This window comes from Arvicola amphibius, chromosome 2 (genome assembly GCF_903992535.2).
Source record: "Arvicola amphibius chromosome 2, mArvAmp1.2, whole genome shotgun sequence".
Lineage (NCBI taxonomy): Eukaryota > Metazoa > Chordata > Mammalia > Rodentia > Cricetidae > Arvicola > Arvicola amphibius.
Window position 1 is genome coordinate 160,225,225 of NC_052048.2, and position 14,992 is coordinate 160,240,216.

Genomic DNA, 14,992 nt, shown 5'->3' on the forward strand with positions numbered 1-14,992 from the left:
TTGAAATCCTGTGATTTTTATTTCCCATGACTCATAAAATTTTGCATTTAAATAATGTATTTTTAAAGACAGTGAATACAGTAGTCACAGTACATTTTCACAGTCTTGACTGATCCTAGTGTTTTCCAGAGAACACTGCTTCTTTTACATCATTATTTTGGTGAGGGGAATTTGCAAATTTAATCTATTTACTTTTCTTCACATGTGATTTATTAAGCAAAGGGGCGGTACATAGTATTCATTTGTTTTATTAATTAAAAAATTTTAAACTAACATAAAAAGTAATGGATTTATTGAATCTTATACGTATGATTGTTATATTTGCCCTGCCAGTGGTAGTCTTTAATTGAGAAGAATGACATATCCTAGAGTCTACTGATGTTTTTGCTAGTTTTACACAAGTACAAATTAGCCTTTTAATAGTGTTAAGACTGCAATGTTAAGAATTTGAGTAATGTTTTTGGTGAATATCTTTAAACATTAGTTTAGGAAAACAGTCTACTAAAATGATTAAAAATGAAAACTAGATCATGGTATTCAGGAACATTCTAATAGCTTTGGTGTCTGTTTTATCCCATTTTACTAATTAAATATACTGTGGACAGGACCAAGAGCCAGCTGATCTAACTGGCTGAGGAAGTCATTCAAAGCTAGATGAATTATAGTTACTTGGCTATCCCTCTCCCCACAATAACTGTTATGAAAACTTTTGAGCATTGTGTACAGAAGTTTGTGGAATTTAGATGAGTAAATATTTTCTCTTTAATAGACTTTTTCATTCTGAAACTTTACTGAAATGGCCTATATATGAAAGTTGTGATAATTAAATGAGTACCATAAAGTGAAAAATAGTTGAAACTTTGCAAAATATTGTGTTTGTATTACATATTGTAGTACAATCATTTATTAGGTTTAAATGACCCATTTATTATTTATTTTATTCAAACACAATTTCTGAGTCTTTGGATGGAATAAACATTGTATTGCGTTTATTTGGGCATAGAAAGGTGAACAGAACATGAACAGAAGTATGAAATGTTGAAGAAAACCCTTTAGAATAGTTTTGGAAACTTAGTTTCTTTTCCTATGAAATACTTGTGTACTTTTTAAAAAGGTATAATTAATGACACAATTTTACCAACAAGCAGTATTCCAACTATAACTTAAGCCATAAAACTTAACAGAAAATATTTATGTTTGTCATGATTTAAATCTTAAGTATCTTTATGGGTTTTCTTTCCAGAGAACCAGAGGACGAAAGCGAAGCTTTGTTCCAGAGGAAGAAAAACATGAGGTTCGAATGAGTTAGTTCTCTTTACTTGTCTGAACATAGGGAGACTGTCTTGCTTAGGGTGTTTTCCATTTTCATCCTACTCAGAGTTTGTTTTTTTTTTTTTTTTTTTTTTTTTCTCATGGCAGGAAAGAGTTCCTAGAGAAAGAAGGCAGAGGCAATCTGTGTTGCAAAAGAAGCCCAAGGCTGAAGACCTAAGAACTGAGTGTGCAACCTGCAAAGGGACTGGAGACAATGAGAATCTCGTCAGGTAAATCGAACACTGAGATTTTGTGTTATATGGGGCTAAAGTCAAATGTCCATCATTTTTTTAAAAAATACCAGATACAGTACAAAATAATTACCAAACAAGTCCTTTATAAAATATTGCCTAGTGACAGTGGTGCTTCAGAAATAGATTGTATACACTTGTTTACCTGCTATACATGCTTATGCTCCAGACTTAGATATAAATCAGATTGACAATATGAATTTTGAGGAAGAGAATTTCTTTTCTCTTAAGAATAAGTTGGTAATGCTTTATATAAAGAAGCTGTAAAAGTGTTTGTTCTGACTAAGATGATTATTTTATCTCATCAGATCGGAAAGTTTCTAAAGTCTCTTAGTGTGTCATAAAAGTTGAACTTTTCTCACATTGGTTATTACAGACTTTGATTGGCAACAACTTAATTAGCAGTTCCTTATTGCTTTCCAAAATAAATGTGTTAAATGCTTCTCTGTTATGAAATAAAGAAAGGTGAAAAGATGGCCTAGATAGACTTGATTTTTTTTTGTTTGATTTTCTTCTTTGTTTATTTTGTTTCATACTTTTGAAAAATTTTAAGTAGAACATGATGCAGGAACCCCGGCTGGTGCTGCTCAGTGGCCACTCAGGGCTCAGAGACTTCCTGTGTTAGCTATTTGCATCTTTGGCTAGAAGAAGGAACTACCAAAGTGCTGAGTGTGGTGGTGGTGGTGGTGGTGGGAGCGGGGGTAGAAAGCAAAAGGTGCTCACTCAGAGTTACTAGTTCTTCAGAGGACAGCCATGCAAAGGGTCACTCATATGGATGGGAGCGTTTTCTGAGTTCCTTCAGAAATTGTGTTTAGCAAATCTATATTCAGTTAACTGGGAAAAAAGAAAGTAAATTTTCAGAAAGAATGAACTTAAATTTGATAAAACACATATTTGTATTGTATGAGTTAGTATTTACTTTTAAAATGCTGTCATGTGTTTCAGTTACTAAGAATATAATTTGGTTGTGTTAATTCAAAATAATAAGTAATTAAATATAAAATAGAAAGTTATCAGGCTTTTTGTTTCTTGCTTTTTACTGATGAAGAATAGGAGAAAGTAAAAATGCCACTGAAAAAGTAAAACATTAGGAAACTGTTACTAGCTAATATTTCTTTGAAGCAGTTCCTTACCTTGTAGGAACAATTTCCTTGTAGGAACTTGTAAAGATTAACTCCATTTATGGCTAAGTTCTCCCAAGTTTAAGAAATACACAGGAATACTTGTCTTCCCATTATAATTTTGAAGACTATCAAAAGTGGTCTCCTAAGCATAAATACAATATAGTGTGTACATATTTACTATGAACATTCTTTCAAATGACAGCCTCATATAATTAACAAAATTTAAGCAAAGGTAATTTCCTGGGGGCTGGAGGTAAGGTTGAAGAGATGGATGAGCTTTAGATTGTATAAGATTTAATGCTGGTGACTGTCCCGCAGCTGTTTGCACTCATACACGAGAGTATCCTTCTTTTGGAGATACTCCATTGAGTCTGATGCATTTACTTAGGATCACTAGATTTTTACAGGGATGAGTTATTTTTGGATATACTTAACATTCGAAATGAAAACAATTTTTATTTCAGAACGACTTTATTCTAGTGCAGTTCCAAACCGTCATGCTATAGTTGTCTTTTCAAAAATAGGTTTCATAATTTTCTAGAGTTGATAAGATTTTAGAGCTATATGCCTTGTTTATCTCATGACTTTCTTTCATGACTTTTTATTATAAACTTTTTATTCCTAGTCACATTATTGCAATATGCAGTATCTGAAATTTTGTCAGTCTCTTGTAAGGCAAAAATATTTATGTTATTGTAGAATTGATGAAAAAGTAGCTTTTTTGGTTTACCTTATTAAAAGAAGAGAGCATGAATTACCTGTAATTAAGGAACAGAAATTGATAAAGAAGCAATTAAGATGTTTTCATTAATATTTTGAGATTAAGGTGGGTATGATGTAATATCACAAATGCTTTTAGTTGTAATGTTATCTTTATTGTACAAAATATGTTCAGATTAGGCACTACTGTTCTTGGATTGAAATTTTTATGTACAATTCCATATGCTTAGTAAATTAATTTTATACTTAATATTTGTTAGTTTGCCTGGCATCTCATTTATTTTATAATTGTCACCATTATTGTTTGAAAAAGCCTCCAAAATCATTTCTGTGATCATATTGTACCTTTATCATGCATACTTTTTATTTTCAACTCTAATTTTAGCATATTTAATTTATTATTTGAATACATATTAATTTATTTATCTGTAATCATTGGTATTGAACCCATGGCTTCATGAATGATCTTTTAAATATGTCTTTATTTTTCATAAAAATACACTCAAGGGCCGGGAGCTAAATCAATAGACTTCGTGCCATACTAACACAGCAAAATTAAGTTGGATTTCTGTTATTCAGAAAAGCTGGGTGTGGGGTTGTGCAGGATTTTGCATATAATCCTTTGATAGGGAGGAAGAGACAGGCAGGTCTGGGGGCTCACTGACCTGCTGCTGCTATAGCTTCACCACAGGACTTCAGATCTCAGTGCAAAACACTGTCTCAATAAGTAGACAGACAAGCACATGCAAACCAAAGGAGACAGCACTCTTCGCTTGGCTGCTTCTGGCTTCCACGTCTATACCTGCACATCCATACATCCACACGCAAACATGTGTATCACTCCAACATACATATACAAAACATCTCTCGGTGCCTTGTTAGACATTTGTTATTTTTCATTGTATTTGTTTTATATTTTCCTGTAAAGCTTAAGTGCCTTGGAATCTTAATATTATTTTACTGAATGTAGTTTGTTATTTTCTCAAGTTTCTATGAACTAACATCCATAACTCTGTAGGGGCGGTTGCTTTGAATTTGAAACGATATCTCTTTGTAATTTAGGCTGTGCACTAAAGTCCTTCACATTTATTTTCTGTTCTCAGTTAAATGTTTTAATGTTGAGTTTATATGTGTAATTTCTCAGGTTATTTTATATTTGCAGTTTATCAGTCAGCTATAATTAGTTGGTCCTAGCTGTTATTTCCTGCTTTGTCTGTAAATTTTTCTCAGGTGTTGGACAAATTACTTAGCATTTTTGTGCTTTAGTTTTTCCCCTCTATTGTAGTTGAGCAGGATTGTACTTTGCTTTAGGTATCTTGTGAATAAGTGCTAAATGGTTGTAAAATTCTTTCTATGTAGCTATTAAGACAGTAATCTTGTATAGCATTGCAAAGGATGTTTATGTAAGTGAGTATTGTTGATTGGCAAATGCGTTTTCAGTGGTAAGTACTTCTGAAAATATGCATAAATATCAGAAATTATACATACCCTAGTTTTGTTCAAAAATATTTATAGAATATGGGGGCAAAAAGTTTAGAATTTGTCATTATGTATTTTCTAAAATGATTAGATTAAAATATTTCCACCAGATGAGAGAAATATGAGAATTATCAAGGTCTTTAAAATATTTAACTTATCTTTAAAGCAATCTTATGGAATTGGAATTTTTTAAACAATACTTCCATTTTACCATCTGCTTTTTTTTTTTGTTGTGTTGATCTTTTTTGTTGCATGTTTTCTCTGTGGCTTTGGAGCCTGTCTTGGAACTAGATCTCATAGACCAGGCTGGCCTTTAAACTTAAAAATTACCTGAGAACTTGCTCTTTAAAACTATATTCCTTTATGTTCTCAAAAATGTGCAGTTTAAATGCTAAAGGCCTACATGAGATTTGTTAAAATTGTGGTATCTCTCTAAGCATGTATCTGCCTTGATAATGTTCTATATTTACCTTGCCCACTTCCCAGTAATTAATTTGCCTTTATTTCCATTTATTACGCTCAGAAATACTTGATAAATGAATCATAGATACTTAATAAGCTTCATATAAGTATTGGCTCTTTTAAATAAAATCTCTGTGATTATAAATGAATCTAAAAGCAAATTGGGCCACGGTATAAAGATACATATTTAGTAGATACATTTCAAAGGCTTGCTGGTGGAGAAATGCTTTTCAGTAGATGAAGTACAGTGAATACTTGTATGTGTATGAGATAAGGAAAGAAACCTGATACATCCATACAAGAGTAGACATGTTGTAATCCTATTTCAAAGTATTTGATTCTTCAAAAGATAAATTTTAGAGCCAAGAAAATCTGTCTTCTCCATGAACTTTTTACTCTTCTCTTAAACTGAGAGCAAGATGAACTATACGCCTCATAATTAGCATTAATTAGGTAAACACAATATGACACCTACTGAGAGAGAGAGAGACCACAAAAGTTTCTGAAAAAAGAAGTTTCTTATCTGTGAGTTCTCTTAAGCTGGTACTTTTTATTTTATTTTGCTTATAGTTGTTAATCAGAAGCATAAGGATAGAAAACAACCTGACACTATTTTAGTTTTATAGCTAATTCTGTACTCTTAAATGTATGCTGGAATTTCATTTGAGTAAGTGGCAGCTTATACAGATATTGGACCATTTGGGCCAAAAACTTAGAATATTAGCCTTATGCCTAAATAATGCTATGAGCACTTTTATTTTCTTCAGATTTTAAATGTCTTGCTTCTAGATTGTTTTTCTTAAACTAAATTTGATTGTATCGTAAACTATTAGTGGCACCAGAATTTATGTATAATAGATTTTTATTTCAAATATTAATCTCTAATGAATCTTAAGTTTTTAAATTTTAAATTTTTTTGTCCTTACCAGTGTGCAGGACTGCAAATTTCCTGTATCATAATTGAATTTTTCTCTCAGAAATTTGTTTTGACTGATAGTGAAGCTAACTTTGGCTGTCAGTTAGTTACTATTTTCAAAGATATTTTTTCCTGTTCCCTCCTGGCACATACTAGGCAACTGCCCACATCTGAGTTACAGCCTCAACCCTATACTATACCATGCTCAGCATTTCATGTCACTTAATACCACTAAAGCCGGATTACTCAAATTACTTAAAAAATATAATTTGCTTTTGTTTCCTTTAATGAAAGGTAGAATTACATTTTGTAGAATTTTTAATTTTACTTTTTTTTTATTGTGGACGTGCTTCATTACTGACTTATTGGAAACCTCTAATACAGAAATTATTATTTTTCTGAATGTGTATTGTATGTATAATGTACTGGTGAGAAAGCATGGCCTTGCTTGTGCTGTCAGACGCTCTGTGACTGAACTCAGCCCCAGACTCCCATCTTTCTTTGTTGTTGTTTATTTTGAAACCGTCTCACTAAACTGCCTTCTTGCATGTTTTAACAAATTATGTTAACAAATTTGACAATGTATTAAATATTTCAAGTTCTCATGGTAGATTGAATATAAAAGTCACAAGTTTCATAGCAAGATCCCTCTCATAACTCATAGCCTAAAACTGTCTTGTTTAACTCTTTTAACAGAGTTCATATCAGAGAGGAAGAAAAATCACATAGTCCAAATCTAGGCTTAATCATAAGGAATTGTTTGCATTTAAACAAAGGTTTATAAATATGGTCATCTTGTAACTTTATTTTCTTGTATTTTTAACTTTTGACTTTGTGGGATGTGGTAGGGTGAGTATGAGACAGGGTTGCCTAGGCTGGCCTGGGAATATAGACCAGATGGGCCTTAAATAGGCAGTGATTCTTGTTTTGCCTCTAGTTCCTATTTGGAGGAAGGACAGAGTTGAGAACAAGGAAAGAGATATTTTGATTGGGCTCTGGGGTCAAATTAAGCTCTTCATTTTTGAACAGCAAGTTTTACTGAATGAGTTATCTGCCCTACCCCAAAAATTGTTTCAAAATATCCTTTAAGTCTCATATTCCATAATTTTGTAATATTGTGTGTAAGGAAGAGAAATTTGGATATACAAAATGTTACTCAGCTGTAAGAAATTCTGAATACGAAAAAATTAGGTGATTTCTATTTTTAATATTATCAACTCATTTTTTCTCATTTTGATCTTACATATTTTACAGATTGTATCTTGTCAAAAGTCTGAGTTAATTATAAGGCATTCGCTTTTTATTTATTGTTTATAAAAAGGTTTGTAGTAGAATTTTGCTTTAACTTGACAAGCTTGTCATCTTTGTTGAAAACAAAATAAGCTGATTATAAAAACACAATGAAATGTTTATAGACAAACATGACTTTGTTATCTTGGTTAGGTGTCTCATATCTTTTATTGCCTGTATTGCTACAACTTTACTGGGTGATATGAGATTGCGCTTCATTTTAGTTCTTAACGATGAAACAATTTCCAAAAACAATCACAGAATTAGCTTTTCATATTATAGTACATCTAATATAATCTAAAGATAAATATTGGCGGCCCCTATATTCAGCAGATACCTTTGTGAAAAGAGCTCCCTCTTATTTTGTTCTCATTTTCTAGAGTGACCTCACGTTTTATTAAGAAAATGCATAATCCAGTTTTGGGCGGGTGTTGTAAGGCTGCTTAGTAGCTGGCTTTCACCACTGCTTGTAAACAGCAGTTATTCTCAATCACAGCCTTACTTGCAGCCAGATAACCACCAAAGTCACTGCTCTGTGGTTTCCTGAAAATGCCATAATCCTTCAAATGCCGCATTAAATTGAGAGCGAACCGTGAGTGCCTGCACAGTTATGTAAAGGATGAGCATGAGCTGAGTGAGATGTTCTGGAAGAGAGTAACCTTTCCCGGATGTGTGCGTTTCCCATTACATTCTTGACACAAAATGTTGCAAAATGATTTAATGGTGACATTTTGTTTTGCTGACTTTCCTTTTTTTCATTAAAAAGAAACCAAAGTTAGGTTAGAAATGTAGGGGAAGAGTAACCAAGCACTGAATTCTATAAGAATCTGTTTTCATAGTCAGTTAATAAAAATATTTAGAAATGTGCTTTTCCCCCTTTTATGTTGCAGTTTTACCAAACAGAATCCTTACCTCAGTTGTATTTCCAGGTTGCCTTTTCTACTGTTTTTTTTTTTTTTTTTTTTTTTTGTCAGAGACCAGCTTAGACAAAAATATCACTTACTAGGGTAGGGGCATGGGGATTAGAAAAATATGTAAGGAGAAGGAAGATGCCAGTGAAAAAAAACAAACAGAAACAGTGATAGTACTAGGAGGGAGTTCCAGTGAATACTCAAATTGCTTAACATACTCCAACCCCAAAAGGTAGGAGTGAGAAAAAAAACTGCATTAGCATGATACAAGGAAATGGACAGGCCAGTTGAAGGTTGTGGACTACATTCTTAGTTAAACATTTTATTGCTCTAACAAGACAAGTAATGCTCACACTCTAAACCAAAACATTCTGTAGGCAACCCATGCCCTGGGTGAAATCCATTGTTATCTCCCTAAGGGAATAGGAATTTAGTTGGGTCCTTAGACTTTTGTTTGAGGTAGAAACAGATATACTTCTCTATACCTAAAATACAAGGTCTAGATATTAGCCACACCTGTTGACAGAGAGAACAGAACTCTCTGATCTAAATCTAGGTGTGACCTTTGTTTGAGATAGAAACAGACAATAACCTTGAAGGAACAGAAGTAAATTCTAACTGTGACCTTTGATAAGGGTGAAATGGCAACAACTTTGAGCAAGCTGAAACTCTCTGACCTTCAGACAAGGTGAAATAGGCTCACATTTTTGTCAAGTAACTGTGATCATAAATATCATTTCAACAAATCAGGAAAGCTTTATAGCTTTATTTAAATTATTAAAATTATTGCACAGACTTAACCTGTTTCACGTGCCTTTGTTTCTTACTGTGCTACCTGTGACTACAGCAGTGGGATTGTTTGCACAGACTCCTTTGTCTAAAAGATGGGTACCTGATAACATTGAGAGTCACATTTACGTTGGGAATAAATGTCATTATCCTATCATGTCATACGTAATGTAGGACAGAGCAGATATAATTGGATGAGTTTACTCGGCAGACTGCAGTTTGTAAGGCACTTACACTCACATTTTTGTCTTGTTGTTGAGATGGAAAAGCTCATTGTGTGCCCCATCACATAGCTACTTAAAAAAATGAGAGTTTGTCGTATGTGCATAATTTTAGTGTCTCCTTTTAGGAAAACAGTGCATCAAATTAACTGAACATTCTTTTATCTTTTTGCCCATAGATTGTTATAAAAATAGTACTTTGTGAAAGGTGGAGTGTCTTAGCTACAGTGCCACCCGTTCTTTCTTTTCCTCTAGCAAAGATTTCAGCAGGAGACTTCATTTTTTTTTCCCTAAGAACTCTGGTGGAATTAGATTGCTGATGAACATTAACAATTGCTTTTTCCCCCAAATGTCTTAACGGAAGGACTTAGGTTTTGTTTAGAAACTCATCATCTTCTTTAATTTCATTTAAACTGTTGTCTATATAAAACTAAGATATTATATAGTGTAGCTATATGAAACTTTACAGCTTCAACTACAGATTACATAAGCACTTGTTAGTGATGTGAATTCACTGTGCCTTTGGTGCTGAGCAGGCACACTGGAGTGCTGTCAAGTAAAAAGCCTAATTCCTAAGCAGCTCTATAATCTACATTTATTCAGTTTCTTCATTAAAAGACTAGTTGTTTTTAACTGTTTCTTGTAGGCATGATGCTGCGACAGTATAGAAATTATTGCCTAGGAAACTGTAGAGAACTGATTGTAATCTGGACTAAGGTTTATCACTCCGGCTTGAAAACCCAGACAAGCACATGGAAATTAATGGTACCATGTATCATAGTTGTAGAAAAATAAATCTGTTGGTCCAGAGTCCCTGTGCTCCCAGTTTTGTTCTTAAAAATATAGTAGCTGGGCAGCTGCGGGCAGCTGCGCGTAGCTGCACGGAGACTCGCGGAACACGTGTGACCAGGGTGGCGGGTGAACAGGCGGTGCAGCGGCGGGTTAATGGCACAGACACAGAAAATAGACATAAAGCTTTATTAAAGGGGAGAGGGAGAAAGATACGGGGGGGAGCAGAGAAGTGGGGAGAGAGGGAGAAGCGAAGCTGCCTCTCAGAGAGGAAGATGGAAAAGAGAGTGAGCTCAGGCTGGAAGCTGAAGATCAGCCTGCCTCAGCCTATGGGAGAGAATGGGCGTGGCTTCTCTCTTAAAGGGACAGGGACCAAAACCATAACATTCCCAGGTCTTCCTTATAATAAAAAGCAGGAGATTAGACACCACAGTTTGAAGGAATTGGGGCGGCGAATTCTCAAGACTGCTTCCTGCTGATTGTGGGCGTCGTCTTTGGGGGGGAACCCGAGAGAAGGCTGGGTGCTGGTCACATCCTGGCATAGCTGGTCTCTTTGCCCCGTTTTGGGGCTTAGCCATTTCACTCCTTCATCTTTGAAGTGTTCAGCATTTCTGTTCAAAAATTAAGTGAGACAACCTAAACTCAAGACAGTTTTTCATTTCTCTTACATGTGGATTCTAGTCTCTAAAGAGTGTGTGTGTGTGTGTGTGTGTGTGTGTGCATGCATGCATTTGCACATGCATGTGTAAATTGGGTAAAGCCTAAGTAACTAAAAGAAGACCAAGTGAAGGTAATAAGGAAGTTATGAAGAAGGACAGTGGTAGCAAAAGGACACGTGTGACATGAAACAGTAAAAGAGCCTCACAGAAGTGACAAGGTGGTTTTGAGTTGCAGGGGTGGGGAAGATGAGAACCTCTTAAAATATACTTTGTTCAAAAATCCCTTAGCCCAGCTGGACTGGGACTGAAAAAGCATGGGATAAAACCGGACTCCCTGAACATGGCGGACAATGAGGGCTGCTGAGAAGCCAAGGACAATGACACTGGATTTGGATCCTACTATGCATACTGGCTTTGAGGGGGCCTGGCCTGTTTGGATGCTCACCTTCCTGGACCTGGATGGAGTGGGGAGGAACTTGGACTTCCCACAGGGCAGGGAACCCTTACTGCTCTCTGGACAGGAGAGGGAGAGGCTGTGGAGGGGGGAGGGGTGTAAATGGGAGGCTGGGAGGAGGCGGAAATTTTTAATAAAAATAAAAATTAAAAAAAGTCCCTTCCTAGAGACCTGTAGCAGTAGCTCAGTCGTAGAGTGTTTGTGTAGTGTGCCCTAGGCCATAGGTTTTGTCACTAGCACTACATGGTGCTGCATGCCCATAATCTCAGCATTTAAGTGGTGAAGGCAGAAGAATTGGGACGTTACAGTAATGCTGATTATATTGCAGAATTGGGGCTGGCCTGGGCTACAGCAGACTCCAAATCAAAACAAACAAACAAAAAGAAACTCCAAACCTGATTTAATAGCCTTACCTGCTAGTTTAAAAAGAGAAAGCTATAGTTTTCGTTCTGTTATTCTGTCATGTTCCGTTTTCCCTTCCAAGCTCCCTCATGTGTACTCCTCCCGTCCTCCTTCTGAGCTGCCAGTTTCTTGAATTCTCTCAGTCCACTGTATGAAAATCAGAAAGCTAAACAAATTTAGAGAAATTAATTCTATTTCCTCAAATATATGGGTATGTGTGTATGTGTGTGTGAATGATATAGTTACCTAGTAAATTAATTGCAAAAGTAATTGATGACCAATGCAAATGAGAGGGGTTGTAAAAGGAATAGATAATGTAAGTTATGAGGAAAAAATGGAGCAAGGCGTTTCAGAAGAGTAGAACTCTATAAGCATTTCCAGGAAGATGGAAAGTTAGCACAAGTCAAGAGTGTTCTGAATAAAAGAAGTTAATTAGATGTTTGATTGATAAAATTTGTTTTGTGTTCATGGTTTATGCATGTATGTATGTGTATATTCACATGCACTTCCTGTGTAATATGTCATTCTCCATGTTTGTTTGCTTTTATAATTTATTTTGCCTTGAGTAAACCACATTTTTAATTGTTGATAATTTCATTCATGCATACTTGTTTTGATAATGTCCACCCCTTCCCTCCCTCCAGCTTCTCCCCTCTCCTTTCTGTATAGCCTTTTCCTTCCCAACTTCATGTGGTATTTCTTTTAAATCTGCAGAATCCACTTAGTGCTGCCTGTATGCATATATATGTATAGAACAGTGTGTTGGAGCTTGGGGAGCATAGGGCCCTGTCCCTGCTACAAGGTAGAAAGTGAACTACAGTCCTGAATGGTCTGGAAAGATTTGTCTACTGAGGATGCAACTGGCAAGAATTGGAGCAGTAATCAACCACTTTCAGGTGGAATTTAAAGTCCACCTTATTTTGGAGACAGTATCTCACACTGGAATTCACTGTTGCAGTGAGCTTTGGAGATCTTCCTATCTCTGTCTAGCACTGGGTTATAGACACATACTTTATCTGACTTTTACATGGGTGCTGGGGATCTGAACTCAGGTCTTCGTGTTTACTCATCAAGTATTTTGCCTACCAAGCTGTTTCCTAAACCATTGTTAGGTTTTGGTATTACTGGTTTTTTTTTGTTCTGTTTTGTTTGTTCGTTTGTTTGTTTTGGTAACTTTATTTTAAAGGTTGATTAAGGGTTGGCACAGTGTGTTAAAACATATATTAACTTCTAGGATTGAATTTAAAAAATTACTTGTTAATTCCACTAAGTTTTCTTCTTTGAAGAAGTAAATTGCATTAGTTTTTAGTAGTCTCCCTTAGCTGCAGTTGCCTATAGTTATTTGTCTGATTTTTTTAAAAAAATGTACCCTAATGTCACTATAAGCATTACTGATTGTGATAGTTCCCTGCTAATGAAAATTCATTTTTCCTGTTTACTTTTATCTCAAATTGAAGAAACGAGATGAAAATGTATTAAATAGTCTACTTCAATGAAAAATGTTTTATTTTCTTTTAGACATGAATATGTGTTAATGGCATGGCAAAGATTTTTTGCTAAGCTAATGAATATAAATTGGCATTTTGGTTGTGATTTGTATTTATAAAATTGACAGTTCCTTACTGATGCCATTTGGATTTTATTTCTATATCAATGTTTCTTTTTAAGGGGAAATTTAATGATATTATTATAAGTATTAATTTACATATTGAACACAATTTCCCCTCCCTCATCTCCTCCCAGTCCCTCCCTCCCAACCCCTCCCCCCCATCCATTCCTTCAGTTTCTCTTCAGAAAAGGTCAGGCATCCTATAGATATCAACTAAACAAATTGCAGGAGGACGAGGTAGGCACCACCCCTTGTATTAAGGCTGGACAGGGCAACCCGGTTTGAGGAGTCAGATCCCAAAAGTTGTCAAAAGAGTCAGAGGTTGCCTGCTCCAGTGTTAGAAGTCCCACAAGAAGATAAAGCTATACAACTGTAACATATATGCAGAGGGCCTAGGTCAGTCTCATGCAGGCTCCCTGGTTGTCTGCTCAGTCTCTTTGAGCCGCTCCCAGCCTAGGTTAGTTGATTCTGTGGGTTTTCTTGTGTCCTTGACCTCTCTGACTCCTACAATCCTTTCTCCAAGGGAATTCTTTTGAATGACTTTTACTATATAGCTTTGTAGACATTGCAAACACTTTTTTTAGGTTGGCGAATTTTTTCTGTTTGTTTTCTTTTGTTACTTTTTACAAATTGAAATTTAAATCTCTATGTTTGAAAAGGGGAAAAGTGATGTGTTGTTATTATAAAGTAGCTAGCTAATATAGATTACTTAGGTAATGAGCATTTTTATCTCTTCCTGTGAAATGGCTATGTGTAATTTTGTGTGGCATATTTTTAAAGATCTGCTAAGGCACTGTCATTTAAAATAATTTTTATCACATATTATTATGCCACTTTTTCCCTTATGAGAATATAAATCATGTTTTTGATTTAAAACAGCTTACTGATTTTCTTTAGCCATTTGTTAACTTGAGTGTATGGATACTAATTTCAATATATGGCAAAGCCACTTGCTGAAATGTCACCTTTTGTATAACATTTCGGCTTTTGAGAGTGTTGAATATGTGTTCTGTGCTTGAGTGTAAGTGGGAAGATTGTTTCCATTGTAGAAATCCAAATTGCAAAGTAAGTGTATGTGTATTTTCCCTTTTATTTTCTAAGTACTTATCTTATTGTCTTTATTTCATCATTTATTGTCAGTGAACAGTCTTCCTCCTTAATACCTCCTCTTTTCTTAAAATCTTCACAATGTAGCTTTCATTTTGTTTTAACTCAGTGTATTAGTAGCCAAGCATGGGGACTGAGGTAGCTGGAAAAGAATAAAATATAAACAGTAGTGGCTAAATGCTTAGATTCCAGTGTTTACTTTCAGGTCTTTGTTCCACACTTACTGGGTGTGACTTTGATCTGGCTACATAATCTATGCACTTTTGTTTTTATTTGTAAATGCAAGATTGTAGGTTTCACCTCTAGGATTATAGTGAGTAAATATATGGTACATTTCATAGCTTTCCTGGATTGTTGCAATAACCTATAGGCAGACTCCTTCTGTTTTTTAAATACAGCTGTCTTCCTAAAACATGATCTTGTTTTTATTGTTCTTAAACTTGTCAGTGGATTACCCACTTCTTGCAAGGTAATTCAAACTTTACAACTTAGCCTTCA

The 14,992-nt window shown here is 35.0% G+C and overlaps 1 protein-coding gene across 1 annotated transcript in view; it reads left to right on the top strand.

Annotated features, from left to right (window-relative positions):
* Positions 1–14,992, top strand: part of Phf14 (PHD finger protein 14) — a 130,112-nt gene that overhangs the window by 66,044 nt on the left and 49,076 nt on the right. Inside the window, exons 15-16 of the mRNA XM_038319737.2 lie at positions 1,244–1,294; positions 1,420–1,541. Of these exons, the coding sequence (XP_038175665.1) occupies positions 1,244–1,294; positions 1,420–1,541 (173 nt within the window). The remainder of the gene's footprint in view (positions 1–1,243; positions 1,295–1,419; positions 1,542–14,992) is intronic.